The sequence below is a fragment of the Rhea americana genome, unplaced genomic scaffold (genome assembly GCF_003343005.1).
Source record: "Rhea americana isolate MKP2758 unplaced genomic scaffold, rheAme1 scaffold_62, whole genome shotgun sequence".
In the NCBI taxonomy this organism is placed as follows: domain Eukaryota; kingdom Metazoa; phylum Chordata; class Aves; order Rheiformes; family Rheidae; genus Rhea; species Rhea americana.
Genome location: NW_028186779.1, coordinates 1,687,824 through 1,713,829, shown reverse-complemented (window position 1 = coordinate 1,713,829; position 26,006 = coordinate 1,687,824). Strand labels below are relative to the sequence as shown.

General features: G+C 38.9%; 1 protein-coding gene across 7 annotated transcripts in view; it reads right to left on the bottom strand.

Moving 5' to 3' along the window:
* TPK1 (thiamin pyrophosphokinase 1) overlaps positions 1-22,879 on the bottom strand; it is a 308,411-nt gene extending 285,532 nt beyond the window's left edge. For 3 of the 7 annotated variants that reach the window (XM_085320247.1, XM_085320248.1, XM_085320249.1), the window contains exon 1: positions 22,457-22,648. In XM_085320247.1, coding sequence (XP_085176373.1) covers positions 22,457-22,499 — 43 coding nt within the window. In that variant the 5' untranslated portion in view covers positions 22,500-22,648. Of the gene's footprint in view, positions 1-22,456; positions 22,649-22,801 lie in introns of those variants that run through there. The other 4 variants (XM_085320245.1, XM_085320251.1, XM_085320246.1 and 1 more) reach the window with 3 other exon arrangements.
* Positions 22,880-26,006: the final 3,127 nt, after the last annotated feature.

The following is a 26,006-nucleotide window of genomic DNA, read 5'->3' as shown; positions in this document are numbered from 1 at the left end:
GAACTCGTCGTATTTTTAATTTCCCCCATATCTGTGGCAGAGTTCTACAATTTAATTGCACACTGCATAGAAGTCACTTCTTTTGCTTCAAATCTGCTATATGACAATTTCATTTTACACCCTTAGCTTCTGCATTGCAAAAAAGAAAAAGAATTGTTCCCTATGTTTTTTTTTTTTTTTTTTTTTTTTTTTTTTTTTTTTTTTTTTTTTTTAATATTTATGGCTTTAGGCGTCCACTGTATTTTCTCTCACTCATCACTTTTACAAAACAAGAGTTCTTAAATGTTCAGTCTCCTTGTGTGGAAATGATCCACATCAATGAGAGCCTTTGTTACTCATTTCCATACTCTTTTAGTTCCACCAGTTTGCACTTTTGAAATGATGCAACTGCATTTTTCTTGACTTCAGTGCACTTGAACCCTATTTTCCTATACTAAACTGAGACTATATTTTACTTATACATTAAATTTAGCCTGAACCTGCTTTCACTTAACCCAGTAGTAAAACTTGCACAGAGTTCAATGACCCACAGTCAAACTCTTAACTATTTTCATGTTGCATGAATATCCTTTTTAAAGTACTTTAACAACTGTTTAAAGAACTTCAAAATTCTAAAAAATTTACACTTGGTGCTAGATATTCAAGTGGTATGAAGGGATAAAACACTATAAAAATTAATGATGAAATAGGAAGACATATCCAATAAGAATCTACCAGATGCATCTTAGTTAAAAATGTACACAGCTTAATTATGCATAGTTTGAAATTATTAACATCTGAGTAAGAACCTTTATGAAGGATCAAGTTGCAGAAAATTGAACTGTGAATAAGTATTGTATTATTTATAGAGGCAGTCTTTTCTGAACTGTCAAATTTTTTGTTGTCTTACAAAGAAATACAAACAGGCACTAAATCTAAAGCACACTGGAATTAAAACTTTCCTGTAAGGAATTCATATATTTTATCATGTAGCACCAGGCTCTAAGAGCTTACAAAAGCAACAACATGCAGCAAGTAAGGAACAACATGCAGCAAGTAGAGCAAATTGAAAGATTAGGGAAAATATTGTCTCAAAATAATCATTATTAAAATTGAAGATGGTCACAGGAAAGATGAGGTTTGAAAAACATGTTTGTTTCCAAAATCTCTGAAACTGTTAAACTATCCCACTCATCCTTCTTCATGGGAAATATTTCATCCTGGGAGAATTTCCACTCTTATTTCCACTCACATTCGAAATAGGACATTTTAAGATAATTTAAACTGAAATGTATTGGTTGATGTTAGCTGAAATTTGTTTAGGGCATTTTTTGAGGATTCAAGTTTTTGTCCTGAACTAGGACAAGAAAATAACAATAATAAAAAAAAAAATGAGTAGAATATTCCAGGACAGAGAAACCATCTCTGAACCCAAGATCTACATTAAAGGCATAAAATATCTGCTCACTGCACCTGACTCTTGCAATGACAGGCATCAAGCACAACAGCTTTTATGGAGGATGGGGGGAAGCCCCTTTACCAGAGCTCCACTAGAAGAGATTATCTGTTTCTTTGGATCTATCAGAAGACAGGGAAGCATAGCCTTTTTTCCTCTTTAGAAATAGTAATGTGTCATATTTTCAGCAGTAGAGTTCTGTTAAATACCACTTTGGATAGGATTTTTATTATTCATCTGCTTCTATGACACATGTAATAATGCTAGAAATTTGGCTCTTTAGCTCCTTTTCCCTCCCAGAACAACCTGATTTACAACAAAGATTTAAAGATACACTGAATAAATGTCGCAGCAACAGTAACTTTCACAGCTGAAATATAGCTCTACCGCACTGCATCACCCTACAAGTGCCTTTTGTTTTCCAATATCCACTAATGACTTCAGTGTCACACTGTTAAAATAAATGACTGGAATCTGAAAACTGAAAGATAAGTCATGATCTAAGTTATTTCTTGCATACCTTCGTCATCCCCCTCCTCCAAAAAAAAAAAAAAAAAAGGAAAGGTAATGTTTCTTTTAAGAGAAAGATGGTTGTACATGATGTGGTGGTCTAACATGATTACTCCATTATATTTCTTCCATATACTTTCAAAGATGGGAAGGTGGAAGAGCATCTTAGAGATGAAGAGTATTCCAAGAGCTAAATATCTGCTTGCAGCATCTCTTTGCCACCTACCAAGAGTAATTCTTTCTGATGAATTTGAAAAATTTAACCTATATAAAATGGCAATAAAATAATTATGGGAAATTTAATGACTGTATACATCCTATATTTTCCTGTATAACCTACCAACCACATCTATTGGTTACACATCACTAACATATCAAAGAAACACAGATAATTTTTGTTTGGATCTAGAAAACAAAAATCAGTTACAGTGTTAGTATTGCAAATCTCCCCTCTCTTCCCTTTTTTTTAAGATCTGTATCACCTCTGAAATCCTACACCATTTCACCAACAGGAAATACACAGGTTTTACTGATGCCTGGAAAGATCATCAATTTGTAACACTGATTTTATCAACTTTCTTCACAGCTTAATTCTTACAGGAAAAAAAAAATCAAATACCACAATAAAAATGCTAATTGAGAAAGTTTTGGGAAAGATGCTGCAGACAACACAACTACATGCACAGGAAATTAATTCCGTAGATGATGTGGAAAAGATGGCTTATAAAGTTAACGAGATATTACTTAAGGCAAGAGAAACAATTAGGCTATTAACAGTGAAGATAAAGCAAACATTTTGCCATCAAATATAATGAAACTAATTAAAAGTGAAATGAAAATTAAGATATGAATATGAAAAAAAGTCAAGATAAAAGCCAAGTTAGACTACAAAAATCCAAACCAATGCATTCAAACATGCAGCATCTAGAAGAAAATGAATAGAATGTAGTTTCTTTTAAACAAACAAAAAAAAAATCTCAGAATTGAAAGATCTTTCTTCCTTTGGGTATCTTTTTTTTTTCTTTTTTTAAGAATAAAAAGATTTTATGGGTACCAGAAACAAACCTAAAGGCAGGGGTATAATTGTAAATAGAGACAGCTGAAAAAGCAGTAAGCTGTGTCATGCATTTAGCTATTCCTTCTAACAATCCCTAATGTTTAAAAGGATAGATTCCTACCTAAAATATGCTGTAGGCATATGGAACAATACAGCTGCTGAAATCTATTGCTATTAGCCTAGACTGCTTTACAAAATACTCTTCTGACAGTATAAAAGCATGACAAGTACCAGAGATCTGATTCTGATCATATTTAGCCTTGTTCACCCAACTTACAAAAAGGGAAGACTTGACACTGCAGGCCATCTGTTTTCAGAGAGGATTTTGTGAAAAGAACCAAAGTTCTGAATGGTCTCAAATGCTGCAGTTAAACACTGTCAACAGCTCTTCCTAACATGTTATCAACCCTTAGTTTTCATGAGTCTGTTCCCATTTTGATCTTTTCTTCTAATTACTGCTTTTTCCTTCCTTTCTTAAATTTTTTCCCCTCAAAAAAGAAGAAAAATAAGTCCTCTGATTTTCCCTCTCACGTTTCTGAATGATCACACCCATTGCTACCCTATCGGATGCTGTGTTTACCTCTCTGCTCCTGACTTCTCTTAATCAGTATTAACATCTCAGTCTGTCATGGATGTCCAGCAACAACTTCAGTCCAAAGCACTTGCGTGAGCCATCTGAATTATCAGTGCTTTCTGTTAAACCATCCCACATATCTGAAAACTTTAAGGTCACTACACATCATCTTTAAAATCTACTAAAACTTACCTGCTGTCACTATGCCTACAGATATAGAACAGCAGTTAAGTAGTTTGTGTGTTTTAATTGCCACTTACAGAGCTGACTGTAGTCATCTCACTTTTATTTGGTGCTTCCCTCTTCCTTCTTCTCACAGTTTATCTTAAATAACTTAGTTGTTGTCTTAAACTAGTATGTAAACTGTTTTGAATACGAATCATTTTACTATTACATGTTAATTTCCACTAGCCTAGAGCAAAGGTGCCTCATCTTTGAGGCCACATTTCAATGCAAATATAAAGTTTTTAAAGTTTTAATTACATTTTTATAGTCACCAAACCACTCATAGGAGGGTGAGTGTTCCTCGTGCTCAGAATGAGATAATGAGATAATGTGGAATGTCTTAGGATATTTTCCGGAACCAAGAAGAGACGAAAAAAGAAAATACAGTCTAAAAGCAAAGTTTCTAATTGCAGAACATGCAATGAAATAATAATGTCCTCTTCTTTTATTTAAAAGTGTCCCTTGATAATTTAGCCTTTGAACAAGTTGGGGCATTGTCTGCATAACATCAAGCAGACACATAATGTTGTATAAAATATAATTGCTTAATAATGAAGTGTTGATCGGCATGTTCCCAAGAGAAAAGGAATAAGCGTTTTCTCACTAATTAGCTTTTTAATTCTCTCTGAATAGGCAGCCTATATACTTACTCTGCATGTTATAATGACCAGGTCTGCAAGGGATAAAGTCTTCCTCTTCAGAAGTGTCGCAATTACTTTGCTAATCTGAATCATGTACAAACTGCAACTCTCCTACTAATATCAATAGGATGCTAGCAAATATGTGCAGAATTCTGAACCAGGTGGTCGGGCCTGACCAATGCAGAGCAGTGACACAGTGTCAGGTCCTGAATAAAGTACTGCCACACTGCTCTGCACAGACCACAGGCTGAACATTTCACAATGTCATAGCCTTAGAGTGAGCATCATGCATTGCAGACAGCATTTGCAAACACAGAGAATAAAAGTGACTAGAATGTTAACAACTGAATAATTATAATAATCAAAACGATAATACTGTAGCAACATGCAATGTTTTTAAGCACATTTCCCATTACATTTAATGGAAGTTATACCTTTAAATCCCAGCAAACCAAAATGAGAGTAATACCCTTGATTCTACATAAGAATCTGACAACACCCTGAATAGGTCTAGCAAACACCCTGAAAGAAATACTTGCAAAGAAACTGTTTAAAGGATCATATTTATTTTTACTACAATCTAACAGGAGATTCCACTCTCTCCTGCTTCTGTAAGAAGTAATTAAAATATTAAAGAAGTTATTACATCTGAAAGGACTGAAGTTGTCAAATGACAAGCAAGCTAGTGGCAAGCCATGAACAGAAAGTTTCCAAAATTCCAATCCACTGCTCAGACGAGGCCTAAATGAGACATTGTATGATTTTGCCACTGATTTACATGTCCATGTCCAGTTTCCAAGTCAAACTGAGTGAGCTGCTTTCACTTTTTATTGTGAAGCAATCTTCAGCCCATAGAGAGATTTATACAAGTTTACTTCCATAGTGTGATTCATACCTTCAAGTAAACTTTCACATGCAGACAAGATAAAACTGTCAGTTGCTTCTGAACTCCCCATATTAAAAGCAAAGTGGATTCTCTCCTCTCCAGCACAATCAGAGACTCTTCTGACCCAGCAATGCTATTTCTAGACAATGCCCTTTTTATCCCTAGTATGTTCTTAAGTGATCCCCATGGAAACTTAGCAGGTTCTACCAAAGCGTAAGACTACACAGGTGGAATTTAGAAACATTTCTAAAGAAGTTACAAAGAGATAAAAGTTTTAAGAGTCAGTATGTTTTTTAATGATGGCTCACACAGTCAGTAGTATTTTACTTAACACGGAAAAAACATAAGAGTGCATGCAATGGGTGCACCCAAATGTAACTTAGCAGGAAAGATCCTTTTACATACCATCAGAGTTCAAGACAGAAGTGCACTTCATGGTGCTGTACGATTTGATAAAGAAGTCATACAATTAAAATAATAATAAAAAGGTCAGATAAGGCACTGGAGACATCATCAAGTTTCCAACAAATGGAAAATATAAAACTCTATGATACATTCTATGAACCACTGGAAGGTAAAATAACCACCATTTTGATTTCATGTTCTGAATTACTTCAATTACATCTGTTTTTCTGGACACATTAGCTAAGCAAGCACTAGACTGGCAATGCCTGGTTTACAGCTCTTTGACTCCGTTTTCAAGAAAATCAAATGCCACACATCACAGGGTACAGGATCAAAGGACATAAGACAGGAAAATGAAGTTAAACAAACTGTAGGTTCACTGACCTCACTCAGTCTCAAATGTAGCTGGATTCTGTAAGAATCCATTCTGTAAAAAGTGAATGACATTTATGTTTTCCTCAGCAGACCTAGTTAGATCTGCTAGAAACCTATCCTAGTCTGATATATATCAATTCACACTCAAATTCCTGCAAACGTTAAACCTGCAAGGTTATTTTCCAAATATTTCCACATATGCTGCCTCACTCTGAAAGGACTAGGAATCTAAACCTTCAAGAGATGCTACAGGTGCTACTGATGCACCTCCTCTCTGCAGCTGAACTCTTAATAAGAAAATCCCTTAAAAATCTAATTTAAAAGTTGGATTTTCAATAGAAAAACTTTAATATCTCAGTCCACTCAATCCCACTTTTATTTGTGGTTGACAGAATTTTTAATTAGATAAATGGCATAAAGGCCCCCAAAAATTCCTTATTCATAACAATAAGGATTTAGTAACATTAATAGTCTTCTATACTTTTCAAATAGGTAAGGTATTGTTAAAATAATTTTCACACATGAAAGACATTCACATAATGCAACTTTCCTAAGGAGTTTTAGAGAGATAGTACACTTGAAACGACGAACCACATTCAGCAGTATCTCATTTTGGGAGGAAGAACCCCAAAAAGTCCTCCTGGGCTTATGATACATATATATCATATAAAAATATACACACACACAAAACACACACACAAACACACATCAGTTTACCTTTGTAAAGAGGCTGAATTCTTAGTTTAGTCTCTAGATACTATACATTCTTAATCCAGCCTCCTAAAAACTATTTTCTTCAGTGATTTTGTCACAAATTTTGTAATCTGTTGTAAAGCCTACCACATACAGCAGTAATGAAATTTTTGCAAAATGTTCAGGGATTGCCTTTCATGTGCTGACAAAGCAAAGTGCATTAACTTGAAATATACAATTAACAAGAACATCAAAAAATTTATTAGTACCATTCCTACTAACTAAAACTTAGAACTTGTCAACTGTGTATTTCAAAAAGTACCATTTTATTTAATTTATAGACCAGGAAAATTGGTATAGCAAGGTTAAAACTTTCTCAACATTATGCAACATTGGATTGAGGAAAAAAATCCAAGTACCTATGGTTTCCTGAGACTTGGAAATGAGTAAGCTGAAAAAATGCTACTGTCTGTACTTCACAGCACGCAAGGGCCTTTCCCAGATACACTTGCATAAAGCTGGAATAATCAACAATATGAATGTTCACCAAAACAAACAGTCAGTGACTACGAAGAGAAAAACTATTACAACTCTGCAGAACAGCAGAGAAATAATGAACTTGAATGAACATCAGCAGAGAGTGGGGAAGAATTTTCCTAATGCAGAATGTTGTAAAACACTAAGACATCAAAAATTAAGATGAATATCAGGGAGAAGATCACATGAAAAAAAATGGAGGATTTTTTTTTAGCAATGCGTTTTCAGCAATTTTTGAAGTCCTGTATAAATTTAGCAATCTGCAAATATCTGTGCTTCTTTAGCTGCTGGTTCTTCACGTTGCCAGTGCTATAAGAAATACCTCCACGTATGCTCTGAACACCTCCTTGTATAGGAGTCTGTGAAAGTGCTATTACTGCAATTACTTCTGAAGTACAAAGCTGCATATAAATCTCTTCCCTATTCATATATTTTTTCATATATTCAGAGAAACTTACTTTGCCTGTTTAACTTACCCTAGGTGTCTTACATTGTTCCCCACTGTCTTACTTTGGAACTCTGACAACACCATTTTAGGGTTTGGCGCCAATGTTAGCACATTTCAAACCTAAAACTCATTCAGTTCATGTTTCACCCTCACAAGAGACTGGCTATTTACTCCTATCCTCTAAGGAAGCTCATGGCATGAATGACAAAACATCAGAATAATTAGAAAAGTTAGTTTTATGCCCCCAAAGAACAAAATGTGTTCGTCCTCTGAGGCAGGGCATTGCTTCCTAAAAAAACAACAAAAACAGTGGCATTTGGCATCCATCAAATAAATTCTAGCCTGTATCTCATTTAGAGGCTACTTGTACTTATTCCTGCATCTTGCTCCATTTGTTTCCCCTCTGTTTCTTGACATTACCTTCAGTGCCTACTGAAGGTAGTCACAGCCTACTGCAATAGTGGTAGCAGAGCAGCTGCTCGATTGAAAGCCCCTATTTCCTTCCTTAAGGAATTCACCTATAAGTTTTGCTATTCCAGACTATTCAGCAACCTTACAGTTTAGCAGCTCAGAAAATATTCTTCCCAATCTCTTCCAACTCTTCTCCTTTACCATCTCCAGATGTGTTTTGTTTCTGTGAAGCAACTGGTATGAACTACTAACCACTAGTATTTGACATCCTTATCCAGGATCAGAAATATATTACAGTTCCAGACAGATGGTTAAGCGTAATTTACAACATAAGCACAGCTACTTCTTGATGCAACATATAAAGGAAAACATCTCAGTGCCATACTCTTTTGCTAATTGCTACTGTCTTCAAGTCTATATTAGAAGTAAAATCTTTTAAAGTAAGTAGCAACTAAAAAATTGCAGTTGCCTATTAAGAATATCATTTAAATCAAAGTCACAATCTGTCCACTAAGATGCATTATGGAGTCCATAGTTTGTTGCATATCTGCCTTCAAGTGCTGACATGCTCTCACAATACTGCCACTGATTTTGATTTGTAAAGCTGAGAAGAGATTAGATGTTCACCTCCACCACCTGTTAACGCAGCATATGAATAATACGTTTCACAGGGGCAAAGTTAACGTAACTGTTGTACTTCAAACCACTGGAAATGCTTTAAGTTGAGGCATACACTCTCATCAGAGATACGATGACCATATAAACTGTGCTAACAACAAGGTTTGTCTCTATGCTGACATCCATAAAAATTAAATATATTAATTCTGTTAGTATAAAATGGATCAGTTAAACTATTAAAGAATTATCTGATGCATTCACTTGTGGATTTTTACCTGCAGAAATCCATACTCTTAAGTTTGCAAAAAAATTAAGAGTCATTATCTGAAAGAAGATCTGAAGTCCTTTTTGGGCATCCAGAGAAAATAGATTCCTAGAAAATTCCTGTCACAGCCTCTAGAGGCTACTTCTGTCTCTTTTATCAATATAAAAGACATGCTGTTAAATTTTACAGATTAAGAGAGTTTACAAACTAACAGATTCTTTCAAGGTAACCTCTCCAAAATCTGAAAAAAAAATGCAAGTCCCAATTAGCAGCAGTATAGAAGTTAATTCACAGAGACAGATTCCATTTTCTGGCAAATTCAGTGCAATTTCTACTCAGTCTTCACTCCTTATTTCAGAATTTTTGGAGTTTCACACCTCATACCACTTCTCATACATCTGTATGCTTTTGGTGTCATCTGTGATTTTKACAAAAATCCTGTTTGGACAAATACTTTCACTGTGCTGCAGAAGAAAGCATAGAGTAGTTTTAGAGTGAAAAATTCAAAACACGAGAGTAACTCCTCCTCATCTGAGGACTCCTGCTGAAGCTAGGGTGATTAACTGAGTGTGAAATAGCCTGCAGAAATGGTCAGACCTTCGGTACCTGACAGGCATACAGAAAGCTCTCTCTGACTCTATACACATGATTCTTAAGCATGCACTTCAGCCTCCTGTACCTCCTTAGAGCCAAGTCTTCAAAAGATCATCCAATCCCCTCCTCTGCCCCAAAGCAGAACCAGTCCCACCTACATGACTGAGTCCTCTTTGTCTACTCTTTAAAAAGAAAGGCTCCCTATGATTGGGATGGCAGTATTTTCTCAAGCAATCTATTCCAGTATTTCCTAACATTAGCTATGCTTTTTCCCTAATAACTAACTTGCATCCTTTTTGCTGGAGCTGCCATTCATTTCTTCTCTACCTGTAACGGTGTGCGGGGATGCTCCCAGGTTACCCCCACCCTTGGTGCTGGTTATAAGCAGTCTGCATTCCTGTGCCTCATGCTCCTAAGCAGAGGATGTCAAGACTTTGAGATAGGGCCTGCTTGGGTGCCAGGATCTTGAAAAGCAAAGCCTTCTCCTACCACTGGAACAGTGTTAATTATGGTGGTCTGGAATTATCTCCTTCTGTCAGGACCTTGAGAGAGAACACCTGCTTGCACTGCTAGGGCACTACTAATTGTTGCAGACTGAAACTAACTCCTTCTCACCTGAACTATGAGATCTCTCTTTGAAACTCCTTTCCTCAGTGCTCAAGAGTGCTCAAGGTAGCTAGCCTGCCACTGGGGGTGTTCAGCCACTCTCCACCCCATGACTGTGGGTGCGAACATCGTAACTATGACAGAAGAGAGTTGAACCTTGCAACAGCCAGGAGCTAGAGACTGCGACTGCATGGAGAAGAAAATCGGCCTAGTGGTTCCACCTTTTCCTGAAGGGAACAGGTCGGCCCTGGATACCGTCTTCGGTTCCTGGTGGGTGACAGTGGGTCTGTGAACTTGCAGAAGCCCCTGGGATGGGGACACCTACCTGCAGTCACTTCCCTGGGATTGAATGTATATTGCCTGCTGAGGCAATGCAGGGGTAAGATCAGTTAGAACTGATTTGTCTATAGCTAGCTTTTTCTGTTTACTAGGTAGTTATTGTTAGCATAACTTTTAGTGTAATTAGAAAATAAGTATTCTACTTGAGCTAAGTTTCTGTTAATAAGAATTGTTGTTTTGTACTGTTTCAACTCGCGTCGTAAATTTTGATCTCTAAAACCAGTTGTGGAGTCACGCAGTAAACTTCTTCCTACCCCCACCCACCTTGTGCCACAGGAAACCCACAGGGTCCAGCAGGCAGTCATCCGGTGTCAAAAAGGAACAATGTAGTATTTACAAGGTCTATTACATATGCTTTGGAGGAAAGCGTGAATAGGACAACTCTTGCGTACACATAACCTCTGCAGCTGAAATCTCTTTCACTGAGCAGATCACTAGCCTTTTTTTGCAAAATTCTTCTTTTTCTATAGTTCCCGCACTCAAGAAAAGTAGCAAAAACTTAGAACTCTCGAACTCTTAGAAACTTGGAACTCTTTCTACTCAGTGTTGTAATCATGAGATGCATATTTTCCATATATATTTGCCATAGGGGAAAAAAGAAAAAAACTATTGAAAGATATTTATACAAAGAAAACAGCAACAAAGGATTCAGACTACAAAACTGTAAGTTTATAAACTCACACAAAACATTTCCAGCTCTTCCACTGGCTGCCTAAATTTACATATCCTCTGTGCTGTTCTAATTTACATATATTTGAGCTGTACAACTGCATTATTTTAAAGTTCAGTCCCTTTGTTAGTACTCTGAAGCCTTTACATTTATTCAGTTCCAGCTTTTTCTCAAAGGAAACTGGCTATTTATTTCAGTAAATGTAAATCTGGGTAAGAAACAGAATAGTCGGGTATAATGTTGTGTAAGTTCAGCATAACCATTCCCTCCGCTGTCTAAATTCAAGCTTTTTCTTCCTCCTCATGGGATTCACAATTATAATATTTATAGATAAGTAAGGAAAGAGTCTATGGAAATAGTTTTAAAGCTTTTGATAGCTCACAGTAACCAGCAGTAAATTCAGCACACAGTAGTACAGTCTTACTGCAATCAGTTCTTTTGCTGCCTAGGAACCATAAGTAAGTACTAGAGCTCTTCCATTTTTTTCTTGAACACAGAACATACTCAAAACATGGGGAGAAAGTCGAGCTCTCTGAATTGCATTGCCAGAGATCTGAGATCTGCTCCCAGTCCTCAAATACCTCTTGTGGGACCTGAGACCAATCACTTGATATTCTGTTCTGCAGTACCCCAAGACATACTAGTTCCTTTCCTTTCCCACTAGTTTGTCCTGTCTACTTAATAGTAAGGAAGAGAAGACTCTTCTTTGGTGGACTGTTTTAGGTTTACAGATTAGGATGACAGAAAAGATCCTTGTGACAACCTAGCTTGGCCTTTCATGTAAAAGACAGCCTGAAATTCATTCCTGAAGTGAATGATACCTTTAAAATTGCAACAAACTATTTATACCAATGAAAAATCTACCCTTCTCTAGCTAAAATGACCAAATGGTTGATTATTCTCCTCTGTGTTAAAAAGCTGTCCCTACTTCAAGTATGAATTGGTTTAGCTCAGGCGTCCAGCCTCTAGGTCTTGTCATGCCTTTGTCTGCCTCACAAAACATAGCTTAGCTCAATACAAATGCAAGTAATAAATGATCATATGTTATCTAAACAGTATACTTCCTTAACTGCACCCCTGGGGACAGCTCAACACTACCTTACTGGAGTAAACTGACATGTAAAGCTTTTGGCAGCAAGTGTGCTATGAAGCAGCTGTTGTGACACCCCTTTTAAGTGCCCTCTCTCACGCACCATATGGCCATCTCCACTGACTGATACTGCAGGGCCATGACCCAGCTCTCATCACTCCCTGTCCTCTCTGGGGAAGCTAGACACTGAGTGATAATTTCACACAGACTTCACACTCCATCAATAGGAAAAACAGCCCACTGCAGTGAAAGGAGGGATGCAGAGCTTGTCCACATTACAACACTCTGCCCATGTCCCTGTCAGAAGAATCTGTGAAAGGGTGGCAGGGAAGGTACAGCATATATATTTTTCTTTTAGCATTGCTCTGTTGCTCCTCTAAACTGACAACAACATTGCTCTCCCTGTATAACGGGGCTTACACTAGGAGTTTTGTCAATGCAACCACAGCAGTTACAGGTACTTCCTCCCCTCGCATCTACCTCATTTTTCTTAGTCCTAGATGACAAAGCAAAACATTATAGAGCAGATCTATTTTCCTACTGACTTAAAGGGTTTTGTAAGTACAAAAATTGAATTTGTGACCTTGTGATAGGGTTGCAAACTAAGATGGAAGAAAAAAGGTCTTTCACAGGCTCAAGTGACAAAACCATATAGTGTCAGCCAGATTAACATAGCAGCAGCATTAACTCTGACCAATACACAGAAAGAACAAAGGTTTATTTTGAGCCACAGGGAACTGGAAAGTTGCCTTTCTAAGGGGAAACCCCACAAATAAGTAAGTTTGATATCAGTGATTTTCTGCAAAGGTACAAAACATTCATTTAAATTCTCTGTCCATTGTTACTAAAGTCATTCAAAAAACTAATTTACATCAGGATGAGGCCTAAACTGCAAAGCCCCTGTGCATACAGTACTGTACACCATGGGCACAATGTATTTTGGGCAAAAAAAGATGAGCTAACTGAAAGGCACTCTCCTTAACAGCAGGAATATGGTAGCACTCTAAAATGACGAGACTGCAGATAATGGTCTATACTCTACTTCAAAGATAGTGCAAGTCATTAGACTAGCTTGAAGAAAAATCTTGTAGCAGCAACTTTTCAGGACCACTGTCGTCAAAAGTCTGGAAAGCCAAACACTAAGCTGCTCTTAAAATTTTCCTCAATATTACTTTATTATTATTATTTAAATCACACTACCTTTGGGGGAACTTGAAAGATAAATTTCCAATTGTAATAGAAAGTGGTGAAGTCAGACATTTTCATAATGTAACTGGATCATTTCTACTGTACCCAAGTCCAGTGATCATGAAATGAGGGGGACCTTAAGTAGTCCAGCTGTCCAAGCAGCAGATTCTTAGGTACATGACTCTCAAGCTATCCTCCTTAATATCTTTTTTCTTCTTGATTCACAGCGTAACCTCCTAAGCGGTATTTTCCTATTAAGTATAACTCTTACCTGTGCAAATAAAGTGTTCCATAATGGGGCACTGTCTACAGTTACAAAGCTGCTGTGCTTTATGCTGCTTACTTTCAAAAGTGAAAGTATTGCCTGTGTTAAAATGTCTGCATTAGATGCTTTTGGTTACATAGTTAAGACAGACAAACAACATGAGATGTGCGAGCATTACTGACATGCAGGTTAAACTCTGTTGTACAGACCTTGCCTCAGCCTTCAGGATCTTCCCATACATAAAACTCTCACCAAGAATGCAGAGTCTCAAAATGGAATACTTGGAGACCAACTCTGCATTTGTGCAGCTGCTCTGTGACACAAATCAACCTCAGAAAAGTTTCAAGTGATATAAGTGGCACCATCTGCTAAACAATGGCCTAGGTGCAGTTACAATCTAGTATCTTTTTAACTCATCCTGAAGTACAGGCTCAGACCTGCGCTGTACTACAACCTACAACCTTTTGCTTGACACATCTAGATCAGCCATGAGCATTAGACAAAAAACAACCTCCTCACCTATAAAAGCAAGCCCTGTCCCAAAACAAGGCTACAACTCACACAATTGCCCCCAGATTCAATTGACATATAAGTCCCACTCTGCTACAAAAGCAAAACAGTGCCTTCATTTATACACACATACTTGTGTAACAGTTTGGGAAAGGAGAGCGAGGAACACCTCTCTTGACAGCCTTTGCCAGGCCTCCACCAGGCAGGTCCACAAACACACTTAAACCAACACTGGTTGGTTTTTCTAGATGAGGTAAATTCTTGAATCCCAATACTTTGAAACATCAGCATTTTTTCTTTTAGAGCAAAGCTAACTCAAAGCTAACCTCCTTGCAAAAGACGCATAGACAACTTTTACCACCAAAGCTACTGCACGTATCTGTCAAAAACTGTGCTCATTAAAAAAAAAAAAAAAAATCTGAACTACTCCTATATTGCTTTTTGTTGCCCAGGATAATGTTGATCAGATAATTTGGGGGAAAGCATAGAAGGAAAAAGGAGGAGCTACAGTAAAACAAAGAAGAAAAACAAAGTAAAAGAAGAAATAAAAACCAAAATCAGCAGTCACCAACTACAAAATAAATTAATTGTAAGGGGACAGGTTCTGCTCCTGTTGAATTCACTGGCTAGTTTCACATTTATTTCAATTGGCCTGATAAACATGCCTGTCCCTCTAGCTTCTATCCTGGCAGAGAGTAGAGCTGGCAGATAATCCATCAACACAAGCTACAAAGAATCAACACTACTGCTGAGAAAATTCAGCTATCATTCAAAATACAATTCAAGCATAGCCACTAGAAGGCTCCAACTGCAACTGAACACAGGACAATAGCTTTAATTTAAGAGTAATTTAAAACCTAGTATCTGTATGTACTCTCTACGTAGAATCTAACTCAATAAATGTTCCTGTAGAAAACACAAATTTTCAACTCCCTTACTTTTTAATTATGCAAAGGTAATGCTGCAAGAACGCTGTTGTCTGCATTCCTTCCATTTAAGGTCAGAGTTGGATGAAAAGGAGAACCTGTTTTCATAAATTATTTGCATGCAGTCCAGCACAGTTATAATCTACAGAAAGACAAAAGCCAAAGTTACAAAAATTGGTTGTCTTTAGCTACGATTAAGTGGAGCACTTTAGTAAACATGCAAAGAAACAACTGACAGACTATACTTTTCAATTTTAGCAGTAGTTCTAGCTTAGTTAAAATTGCTGGACACACTACAAAATCCCATCTGTTTACAGAGATCAGACATGGGGATGGTTGTAAAATGTACTACATACAGGTATGCTCAAATTTTATGTATTTATACATATATATTTGTGTGTGTGTATATATATATATATATATATATACACACACACACACACAGAGATTTGAGATGATATTACAGCTGTTGTGAAACTACTAAAATATCTTAAGAGCTGACCTAAGACACACAAGGAAAATGTAGTAAACAAAAAATATTAGCCCAGATTTTTCTGTGACAGCTGGTCCTTTCTTAGGATTAATTATATCTTACTCTTCAAATACTAACATCTTTAAATGGTTTCCAGCAGTCCTGCACATGTTTAATAGGATACAAACACTATGAACATTTTGGCATCTAGAACAATTATATTTCCCACCTCCTTATCAGTATGGAAAGTCACAGGGAAAAAGCACTACAAGGTATGCTGAGAGGCCAGCTAATTCATTTCCCAGTTTTAAGTTCCCAGACTTGCTACACGTAAGTAACTCCTCACAGAAGTCAGTGTAGTCTGCTATTAGAAGCCTCCATTGACGGGAAATTCCAAGCCTTTCCAAAAGGAGTTTATTCCAGTGCTTCATTATCAGTGCAAGCTTAAATGAAGGCGAGTTTTCATCTCAGAAGCTCCAGTTACATTACTGCTCTTACACTTTGCTCCTTCTAGTATCACATCAACCCTATCACTATATTCCCATCTAACAAAGTCAAGCATTCCCTATTTTTGGCCATAAGATATGGAACATTTTGCAGCACTGGTACCACAAGAGATGAGAATTCTGCCATTCACACAAACAGCAACTGACGTGATTATCAACTCATTTCAAAAGATGTGCAGGCACATAAACAAGTGAATGTATATTCATCTTCCTACCACCTCAAGTTACTAAAGGTAGTTTGCTGCCTATTCCAAATAATACACCTGCATATAAAGTATTAAAAATGGAGAGGGGAAAAAGAAAGAAAAATCCAAATAAAAAGGTAAAGAACTCCAAAAGATACCAGTACAAGAAAGACCTAATAGAAGGTGGTAAGGTTAACAATGATGACTTCTGCTAAATACCTTCTGTGATACGTCATTTGACAGTGCTCCTATAAGTAACCCATACAAGATTTATAGGCCAGTAACAACCATTAACCCAGCACAGCTGATCAGTGAGTAGCAGAGTATAAGGCTGAATGCTTACAGCTACCTCAGTAACGAGCAGAGGCATCCCCAAGTAAATCTACTAAACAAATGGTTATTCGTTACACTAAACGAAGAGCAGGAGCAGGTCAGCAATATTCACATAAACCCATTTGTTTTAAATGTGCTTTAATTAAAACAACAGAACAGTATAACAGACATATGGAAGTGCTTGCTAATTTCACTGAGAAATTGCTAAACTGATCTTAAAGGACTGTCATCTCTGGTAACATTTTTCAGTAAGATTCAGTGAGATTAGGTGAGCTCAATCAAAGGTTTTGAATGATCTGATCTGCCTAAAAACTTTACTAGTCTGACCCAACAGCAATCACAGAAAAACTATAAAACTGTGAAGCTATCCAGCTATCTGTGATTTGGTAATTCTCCATATGCTTTTAGTGTTCAACAACTAGCAGAGAGAATCAGGTTGATTTCCTAACCCCATAACCATCTTGATTACTACTATAGAATTTTGTATATTAATGCGCAAGATAGCACATCATAGAGATCATGTGGGACTCCAGTGAAGGGGCACTTAGATGATTACTGATSCTCCTGCTGGACCATCTATTCTACAGACTGGAGATCATTTAGTGAATTGTAAATATGTCACTGTTTTACATTTAAACTTCAATCCTAACCATCAGTGAAAAAGAAACTTTAAGAAGGGGAATTTGAGCCCCAGGCTCAAAATGGAGCACGGTCATACAACTTTCAAAGGTAACTTGTTGACAGTCAGTAACATTTCTAGGAGAAGACATACAGTCAAACAGTAGACAATTAAGCTTCCAGAATGATGGAAGAGCATTCAAAACGTATTGTTGCTTCTTGTTCTCTTTCCCTTAAATTCAATGCAGAGTTTTATAGTCCCTTTACATAAAGGGACAACTATATATTTTCACATAATTCTGAAGCAGTCTTTGTCCTATCCCTGTGGCTCCACCTCTCACGACACATAGACGACCTTCCTTCAGTGAAATGAAGCTATAGTTTGAAAGCATCAGAAGGAGAAAGAAAAAAAAAAGAGAGAAAATAAAGTTTAATTACGAAAGAAAAGGTTTGCAGGCAGATCACCTAAAGATATTCCAAAAATTACAAAGCCTTGGTCAGCCTAACTGGGTTTGATTCCAGATGGCAATGGCATACTGAAAACCAATTAGGCATACTGAAAACCAATTAATTCGGTTTGACATAAACAGCTAACTAAGATTTGGAGAGTATTTTAACCAGGAGAAGAAATCTACAAAAATGCTAAATAATTTCTTGATCTATTCCTGTACTTTTGAGAAAATATGTATAATGTTATGCTTCCACAAACAGCAAAGGAAAAGTCAGGCAAGAGACAGTTTCACTGCTCTCTACCATGTGGCTTTTACAGCCTACAGCTGACTCAAGAGCATCCCTCAGCACCACAGTCTGTCAGAAGCTGTTTCCCTCACTTCTCTTTAGAAGATGTGCTGCTATTACAGGAGTGTAGGCAGCTATAAAAGAACTAGCTGGGTACCAGTGTTAAGTAACTTAGCTCTAGTAGCAGAGCGCCTCCCAAACAGAAACTGCAGCATCACTGACATATGCTTTCCACTGTTGCTACTGCTTTACACTTTTGCTCCTGCTCTTTCTTCCATCTCCTTCCATGCATGCACACTTCTTGATACCTAGTCAAGCTCTATTCTGTAATCATTTCATATTCCTAAGTGATCCTCAAAATCGCACACTCCATGCAGTTCCACATGCCTCCTTGGTCCTCAAAACTAGAGCCAAAGAAAGGCTAAATTTCAAGATGAACTGTGAATTTTCTGATCCACCCAAATACACTTAAAAGAGCTGTCTTGAAGAAATCACAAAACCTTCTGAAGTTTAAGAAGAGAAAATGAAAAATGGTAAGATCATCCTCTTCTCAGCAGATCATAGCATAGCTCACGAGCACATTTTGTCACAGGACTGGGGAGGAGAAATGGGGATAGGATAGGGAACCAACACTCACAAATAGCACATGCTCCCTGTCCGTCGTAAGAATGAGCCCTCTGTGAGGCACAGAACAGAGCAGAAGGACCAGATGGGTTTCTGCTTTGCAGTCCCTCCTCCTCAACAAGACAAGACACTCCTGGGCCCCTTTGGTCTTGGGTTATAAGCCAAGGAAGACATCCTCCTTCTGCGTATCACTTCACTTTATGAAACCAATGATGAGCTGCATTTTGAAGACCGTGCAAGGCAAAAAAAAGCATGAATTATATTTGGAGACATGCAAGAATCCAGCCATATTACAGAACACAATGTAAAATGTTCCGTTATAAAACATGGCTTAGTAAGCAGAGCTGGCATGTTGCACTAGTGAAAAATTCCAAGTGGCATTCACAGGTAACCTTCCTAGAGCATGCTGCAGTGTTTCCACTGTTAAGCAGTCAAAACCATAGTATATGCAGCTCTTAAAGTTCATGGTATTATAAAAAAAATAAAATAAAAAAAGAAACACTTGTCTCGCTGCATAAATGCCTACAGCACAATCTGGGACAAGGAGCAGGTGGTAATGCTAGTGCATGAAAAGGATATAAGCAGCAGGAGGGAAATGCCTGGTCCATTGAAGGATGCTCCAGAAGAAACACAGCCACTCTTTTAACGAACCACAGACTGTAATGTGACATCATCTATCATCAGCTTTCTACAACTGCATCACAGCCTCACCTCGCAAAGCTTCTGCCCGACCCCTCCAGAGCAGCGCACAGAGCTTCAGTGGGGACTTTTGTGAGCTTCTGTGATTTTGTTTCATGCAGAAACAAAAATGTATTTGTTTCAGCATTCAGTACTCAAATTTAGAGCTCAATCCTCCTTTTAAATTCTAACTCATTATCCATTCTAAACTATGTTAAGCAAATCAATACAGTTCTGAAGGGTACAGCACAGCTTTCTGTCCATAGCCCAGTGATTTTAAACTGCGCTCCAGCTGTTTGACTGAATAATGCTGAAAATTTCTGAGACTCTGACTGTATTAGTTTAGCACAGTGGTTCTCAAATTTCAAATACTTGGGCCTCAATCAGGTACCATACAGGTTGATGCAAAATCTGATACCTAAATAAGAACTCACTCTAACTACACTGATTAAAATTACACGGGTGCATGTAGCCCTGAAATTCAAAATCAGGCACCTAATATTAGGTTCCTATACCTGTATTTATTCTATTCTTGTAAATGTCAGCATTGTAATTTCTGAGCATCCTAAAAAAATAAAGTAACTGTCACACATAGCTGGTAAGCCTTTAACACTTCCTCCCACAGTTTGCCACTGTCTTTGCACAGGGTTTTAGAAAGTGACCAGAAATATTATATACTGCATATAATAAAAACCCTCATGAAGGTCTGCAGTAATTCAAAGTCCTTCAAGAGTTTATTCTATAACCTCCGATCTAGTCTCTAGGATGTGTCATGTTCTACACAAATTACATTATTCAGATGCTTAAATGCACATCCCATTGAAGCCAATAAAGGGAACAACTACTGGCAAGTCTTCAAGAAGAATCTGGGAACCCTATTTTATCTACCTGGTTTTGAAAACCTTAGCTTTCAGTGCCAGAAGCGGGATATCAGATTTTAAACTGCAAAATTGCCAAGTAAGTCTGTTCAGCTTTGCATACCTTGACCAGGCTACACTGACCTGAAATGCTGGTAATGATGCCTGTAATGATGCAGATGTGGGCTTTAGATGCAGTACCACAGTGCATTTCACATGCATAATCAAGTTGAATCATATACTTGCATTAGCCGTTTGTTTAGAAGCAGCAAACTTTCTGCAGCCCAACTGAAGCCTCTGCTCTGACAAGGCTGCGGGTCATCTGAAAGCCGTAAACAAAGATTGCAAGTTTTCAGTTTCCAACCAGATATAACCGGGGGGGAGAGGAGTAGAGTCATTTCCAAGGAACTGGGGACACACCATCACACAAATGCCTGTGAAAAGCAACTATCTTAGAATACAGGATACAGAAGAACAGATGGTACCTGCTCTTCCCAAGGGATAAATTCTTACAATATTTTTTGATTCACCTTACTACACCTATTAAACCTTTTTTTTTTTTTTTTTTTTTTTTTTTTTAAAAAAAAAAAAAAGCCTCCCAAACAAATGAACAAAACCCCTTATACAATGTCAAATAGATTTTTTTTAGCAGAAACACCTTGCATACCACTTCACCTATCAACAGTTTTGAACATATCCTGATTTGAATCAATGAAAAAACTTCTAAAATTTAGAGCAAAGCACAATTAAAAGAAATGCTAGGAAAATTTTAAACATGCTCTAAACTAAACTGATAAGTGCAAAAATGTACTTAATGGCAGAAGTGTACATTTTCATTAAACTCTACCCTTCCTTGATCTCTTCTTACTAGTAAAAACATAACAACATATACCTGACCACAGCAGCTTAAGTCACTGTGCTGTAACAGAACAGAAAAGAACAACACAAGTTGGAATTCAGCCACCATGTCAAACTAACTTTTATGTATTTTTAAAAAAGATATATTTACTATTATAAAGGTATCATACTGAAGAGCAGATTCTGCTACTGAATTTGATACTACACACCACTGTGTCTATTCCAAAGTGTTTAAAAGCTACTTAAATGAACCAGTGTTTATTACATGTGTTATATCCTTACATACACAGTGTGATTAGTGATACAGATTCATAATCATGCTTGCCTAACAGGCCTCAAAAGCAGTAAACAAAAATAGAACACACAAGAACAGCTTAAGAATGGGAAAAAACAAAACATTTTGCCTTGTAAAATTGAAGAGATAGGCCACATGCATATGGTGGGTTCAGAGAACAGAAGAAAGGCACGGTAGCATATTTCAAAGACCTCTCAAGAAACAAGAATGCCAGTCCACAGATTCCCCAGTCAAACAGTAAACTTCACTGCAGTAACCCAAGAAACTGTGCCAGGTTGACTGAAGGTTTCAATCAAAACTGAAGGGGTTAAAATGGTAGTAAACTCCTATTTAAAATTTTCAAACTAGGTGTGGCATACTTCTGTTCTGCTGACTTACAGAAATGCTAGTTAACTGACACAAGCTGTCGGTCAGAACAAAACGCCCAGTCATAAGTTTACATTTACGTGTTTCAAAAACCAGCATAATGGTATAATTACAAAACTTGAACCTGTTATTGCACATCAGTTTGGTGTCAGGTAAAGGACATAGTACATGTCAAGTCCACACCTATGTATTCAGTTAAGTCAATGCCACTTCCTTACGTAAGCAAATCTTGAGACTCGTTTTTGAAATGCAAGTTACAATGGTTTAAGGGAAAAAGAAGAAAAAAAGAGGAAAGAGTTAGGCAAGCCTAAGCACACCTCATCTCCCAGCTTAACTTAAACTTTTCCAGGTCCTAAGTCGTGTTGAAGGAGGCCCTGACTTTCTCGAAGTTGAAGCGTGCCCTCCAGCTGGGCTGCACCTGTTGTCACACCGCTTTTCAGGAGGCTAAGTGCAGCTCCCCACCCACCCGCCCGGCATCACCTCCCCCGCCGAGCTGGGGCGCTGAAACCCCCTCGGCCAGCGCTGCACCCCGTCAGCGCAGGCGGCCGTCGACCGTTGAGGCCGTTGGCGGCACAGCCCGTCAGGGCAGGCGGCCGTTGGCCGTTTGGGCCGCTGGCGCCGCCCCGCGGGGAGCGCCGCGCTCACGGAGGTACCGTACCCGCGGGCAGGAGGCAGTCCAGCGGCGTAAACACGCGCTCCATGGCCCCTCGCTACGCTGCTTGGGACACAAAAACGGGAAGAAGGGGGAAAAAAAATACAGAGACAAGGGCTCGTTAGGAGGATGCGGAGCTGGCGGCGCGCCGCCCCCACGGATCAGAGCGGCCCCCTCCCTCCCTGCCTCTCCGCGGGTTCCGGGCAGGCGGGCAAGAAGCGCCCTCCCACTGCACTGCCGCGGGTGGCTTCAGCTGCAGGAAGCCGCGGCAACGGCGCCGGGGGGTGCGCGGGGGGTGAGGGGGGAGGCGGCCGCGCTGGGGGATGCGGGGCGACGCCGCCGCCACGGTACCTGCGGGCCGCGGCGGTGCCGTGCCGGTAACGCGACGGGGGGCGGGAAGGCGGCGCAATCGATCGCCGCTGCGATCCGTTGCTCGGCGGTAGATTCAGCAGCGGGAAAAAGCGTGGCGGGGGGGAGAGCAGCGACGCTGCCGCGACCGTTAGTGACGCGTCGCGGCAGCCGTTGGGGCGAGCGCTCGGCCGCGGCTTCCCCCCCCCCGCCCCACGGCTCTGCCCTGAGGAGAGAGGCGCTGACCGGGCGGCGGCCGTCAGCCCTGTGAGCTGCTGCGCGGATGTTAACAGCTTGCTGTGTTGCTCGCTCTGGGCTGGGGCGGCGGGAGGTTCCCGCCTCTCCTCCCTGCGATTCTCAACGTTTAACAAAAATGTAAAGCTAGTTATGGCTGCTGAGGGGGGGGGGAGGAGGAGAAATTAAGAGGAGCTACAACACGAGGAAGCTCGTGGTGGTGGTTGTGAATGGAAAAGAAGTTGGTGAGAACTTCCTTTTCTGGTGTATGAAGGAATAGGGTAATGCAAAGAATGATATAAGTATATAAGATATAAGAGCAAAAGCTCAGCCTTAATAGCTTTTATTCCACTGTAGTAAACCACTGAAACTGAAAAAAAAAAAGCAGCTTGGAACTGGAGGTGCAATCCTGTGACTAGACCCCAGCATTTTGTAAGCAGTTTATATACTGATATCTTCAAAAGCCTTTTGCTGCTTTAAACAACGCATCAATTTGGAGGTTTAGAGCTTGGCTTTTTATTATTATTTCAGATATTAGACTTTTTTCACCCCTGATCCTCAGCCCCTAAGCCTGAATAGTGAAAACAAGTCAGCATATGGCCTATTTGTACTGAAAGGTGCTCTCTAGTTTTCGTGCCCTAGCAAAACAATGTGAAGTTACAGTCACAGCTTAAAGCTCAATTAAAATTATTTTGCTTTAATATAGTCACAAAATGTGTTACGTAGGTAGTTTTCACTTGTTTGTGAACTCTTAACTAGAAAATACATCATCTTCAGACATAAAATACATAACACATGTTAAATTTAATTTTGTGCTAGGAGTACAAAGGTCAAATTTTGAGGCCCCAAAAATGTGACTCTCACGTGTTTCCACCTTTTAGAAAAGTGTTTGATTTTGCTGTTACCCCTTCTACAAGGGACCTGTAACAAATACCATTTCTTATATTTGCGTGATCATCTTACATCTCCTCTCTTGAGCTCTCAGTGTTTTCCCCAGGTTTCAAGTCCTACCTTAGCTGGCAGCCCTGGCTTTCCACTGAAATACCAGGTTTTGCCAATTTAGGGGAATTATACTGAGCCCTGCAGTAGAGGGCAGCAAAGGAGCATGGCGCATTGCTCAGGGCTCACAGTGACAGTTGTTACCGTCAAGTTTACTGGTTTGTCTTTGCTCCCCAGAAAATACCCTMCAGCAATTGAAAGGGTCCTGTGTGGCCATACATTTGGAGTTCCTTACAATAGCCACGAGGTTGCCTTTTCTTGCACACCTTAGTCTGAGGAACCTCTGAAGTAGGATAAGATGAGGAAGAGCAGGTCTAGTTTTAGAGATGTTTGGAAAAGGACAGCAAGTTAAAACAATTAAGACTTCCAGTCAAATGGGAGGAAAGTSGAACCAATGTGGAAAGTGGAGCCCTCTAATTAGTTAGGCCGAGATTCACCATCAAATCAAATTTTGATGAAATCTAAGTGTAGGCCACATTTAGCCTACGTGATGATGCAAGTCTTCAGTGGCTATAGGTGTGTCTTTGAGCATAGCAGGTGCAAGTCCTAAGTCTTTTCTTTGCTTTATATTTTTCAGATAAACTTTTCTGTCACCTCTAAGAGATTACACTCTCCAAGCAATTTTAGTCCACAAAGATCATAAGAAACTCAGAAGCATTGGAAGTGTTCAGGTCTTCACAATGGGGGAAGTAAGAGGTTATCTGAAAACATAAGGTAAAGATATTAAGGATAGTAAAAGATTCCCACTGCTTACACTGTATAAATAGGAAATGTTTTCTGTCTCCCTTTTGTCTTATTTCAAAGTTTTCTTCCTGCTCCACTGAACTTAAATTTCAAAGGGTAGGGCTTGCATAGCATCTCAGCATCATTCTTTAAACAGGGTAGGAAAAACCATCACATCACAAGAAAGAAAAAAACAGCCTTCCCTCCCAGGAAGCCAACTGTGTGGGGATCGCCATGCAGTGGTATCAGGAGAGTAGAATAAAAGATAAGTCCTGTACTACCGCCTTCAAATCCATGTGATGGCCTGTGCTCTCCTCTTCTTATTTAACTATCTCCTCATTCACTGTGTCTTTATTTTCCCTCCCTTTCAATTTTGCTGAGCATTTTTCCTACCCTTGGTAAAGTGCTTTATCCTTCTCCAGTATAGCTTATCTTTCTTCAGTAACCGTATCACTCTTTCTGTAAATGGTTTTGTATTTATTCTCAGGGGCCAACATCTGATACAAGTGGCTGCTGATAAGCAGCAGTGGCCTCTTATACATGAGAATAGCTACTCTTGCTCAGACCAAAGGCCCATCTCAGTCAGTTCCTCATTTCTGACAATGTCCAGTTACAAGCCTTTCCTGCTCCTGTTATTCTCCTTTGTTCCTTTTCAGCACTTTTTTGTGACAGCTCTCCTGTCTCTTCATACCTGATGACATTCTTTTTCTGCCTCTGTCAGGCCTAGGTGTCTCAGGTAATTGTTTGCCAGCCACTGCTTCAAATGAGTAATTGTGTCTCTCTGTGCTAATCGTAGTAATGCGTGATGGTATTACAGAGAAAAATCAGTCTTGATTTTGACTGAACGGGCTGACACTGGGATCCTTTAAATCCTTTCAGCATGTGCAGGGGTCTGTAAGGTAATGCAAACTGTCTGTCTACTCAGCTACTAAACAAAGGGCAAGCATGCTAGATGTTCTTTCCTCTCCTTGATACTCTGGCTTTCTTTCAATACCCCTTCTTTCAGGTATGAACCTTTCATCCACAATATAAAGCTCTTTAAGAGTCAACTCCACAGTAATAGCTTCAGTCAATGCTGAAATGCCCTGATCTCTAAGGCAGGACCTGAGAACTGTTTAATGCTATTTAGCAGAGCCTAAGAATATTGTACAGCAGAAATTTCAAATAGACAAAATGGGTAACTGTACCCAGCCTGGTATGCTCTCTTATGGATAGTCCTTTAAGGACAATCAGCAGTCAGGAGTTGATTTAC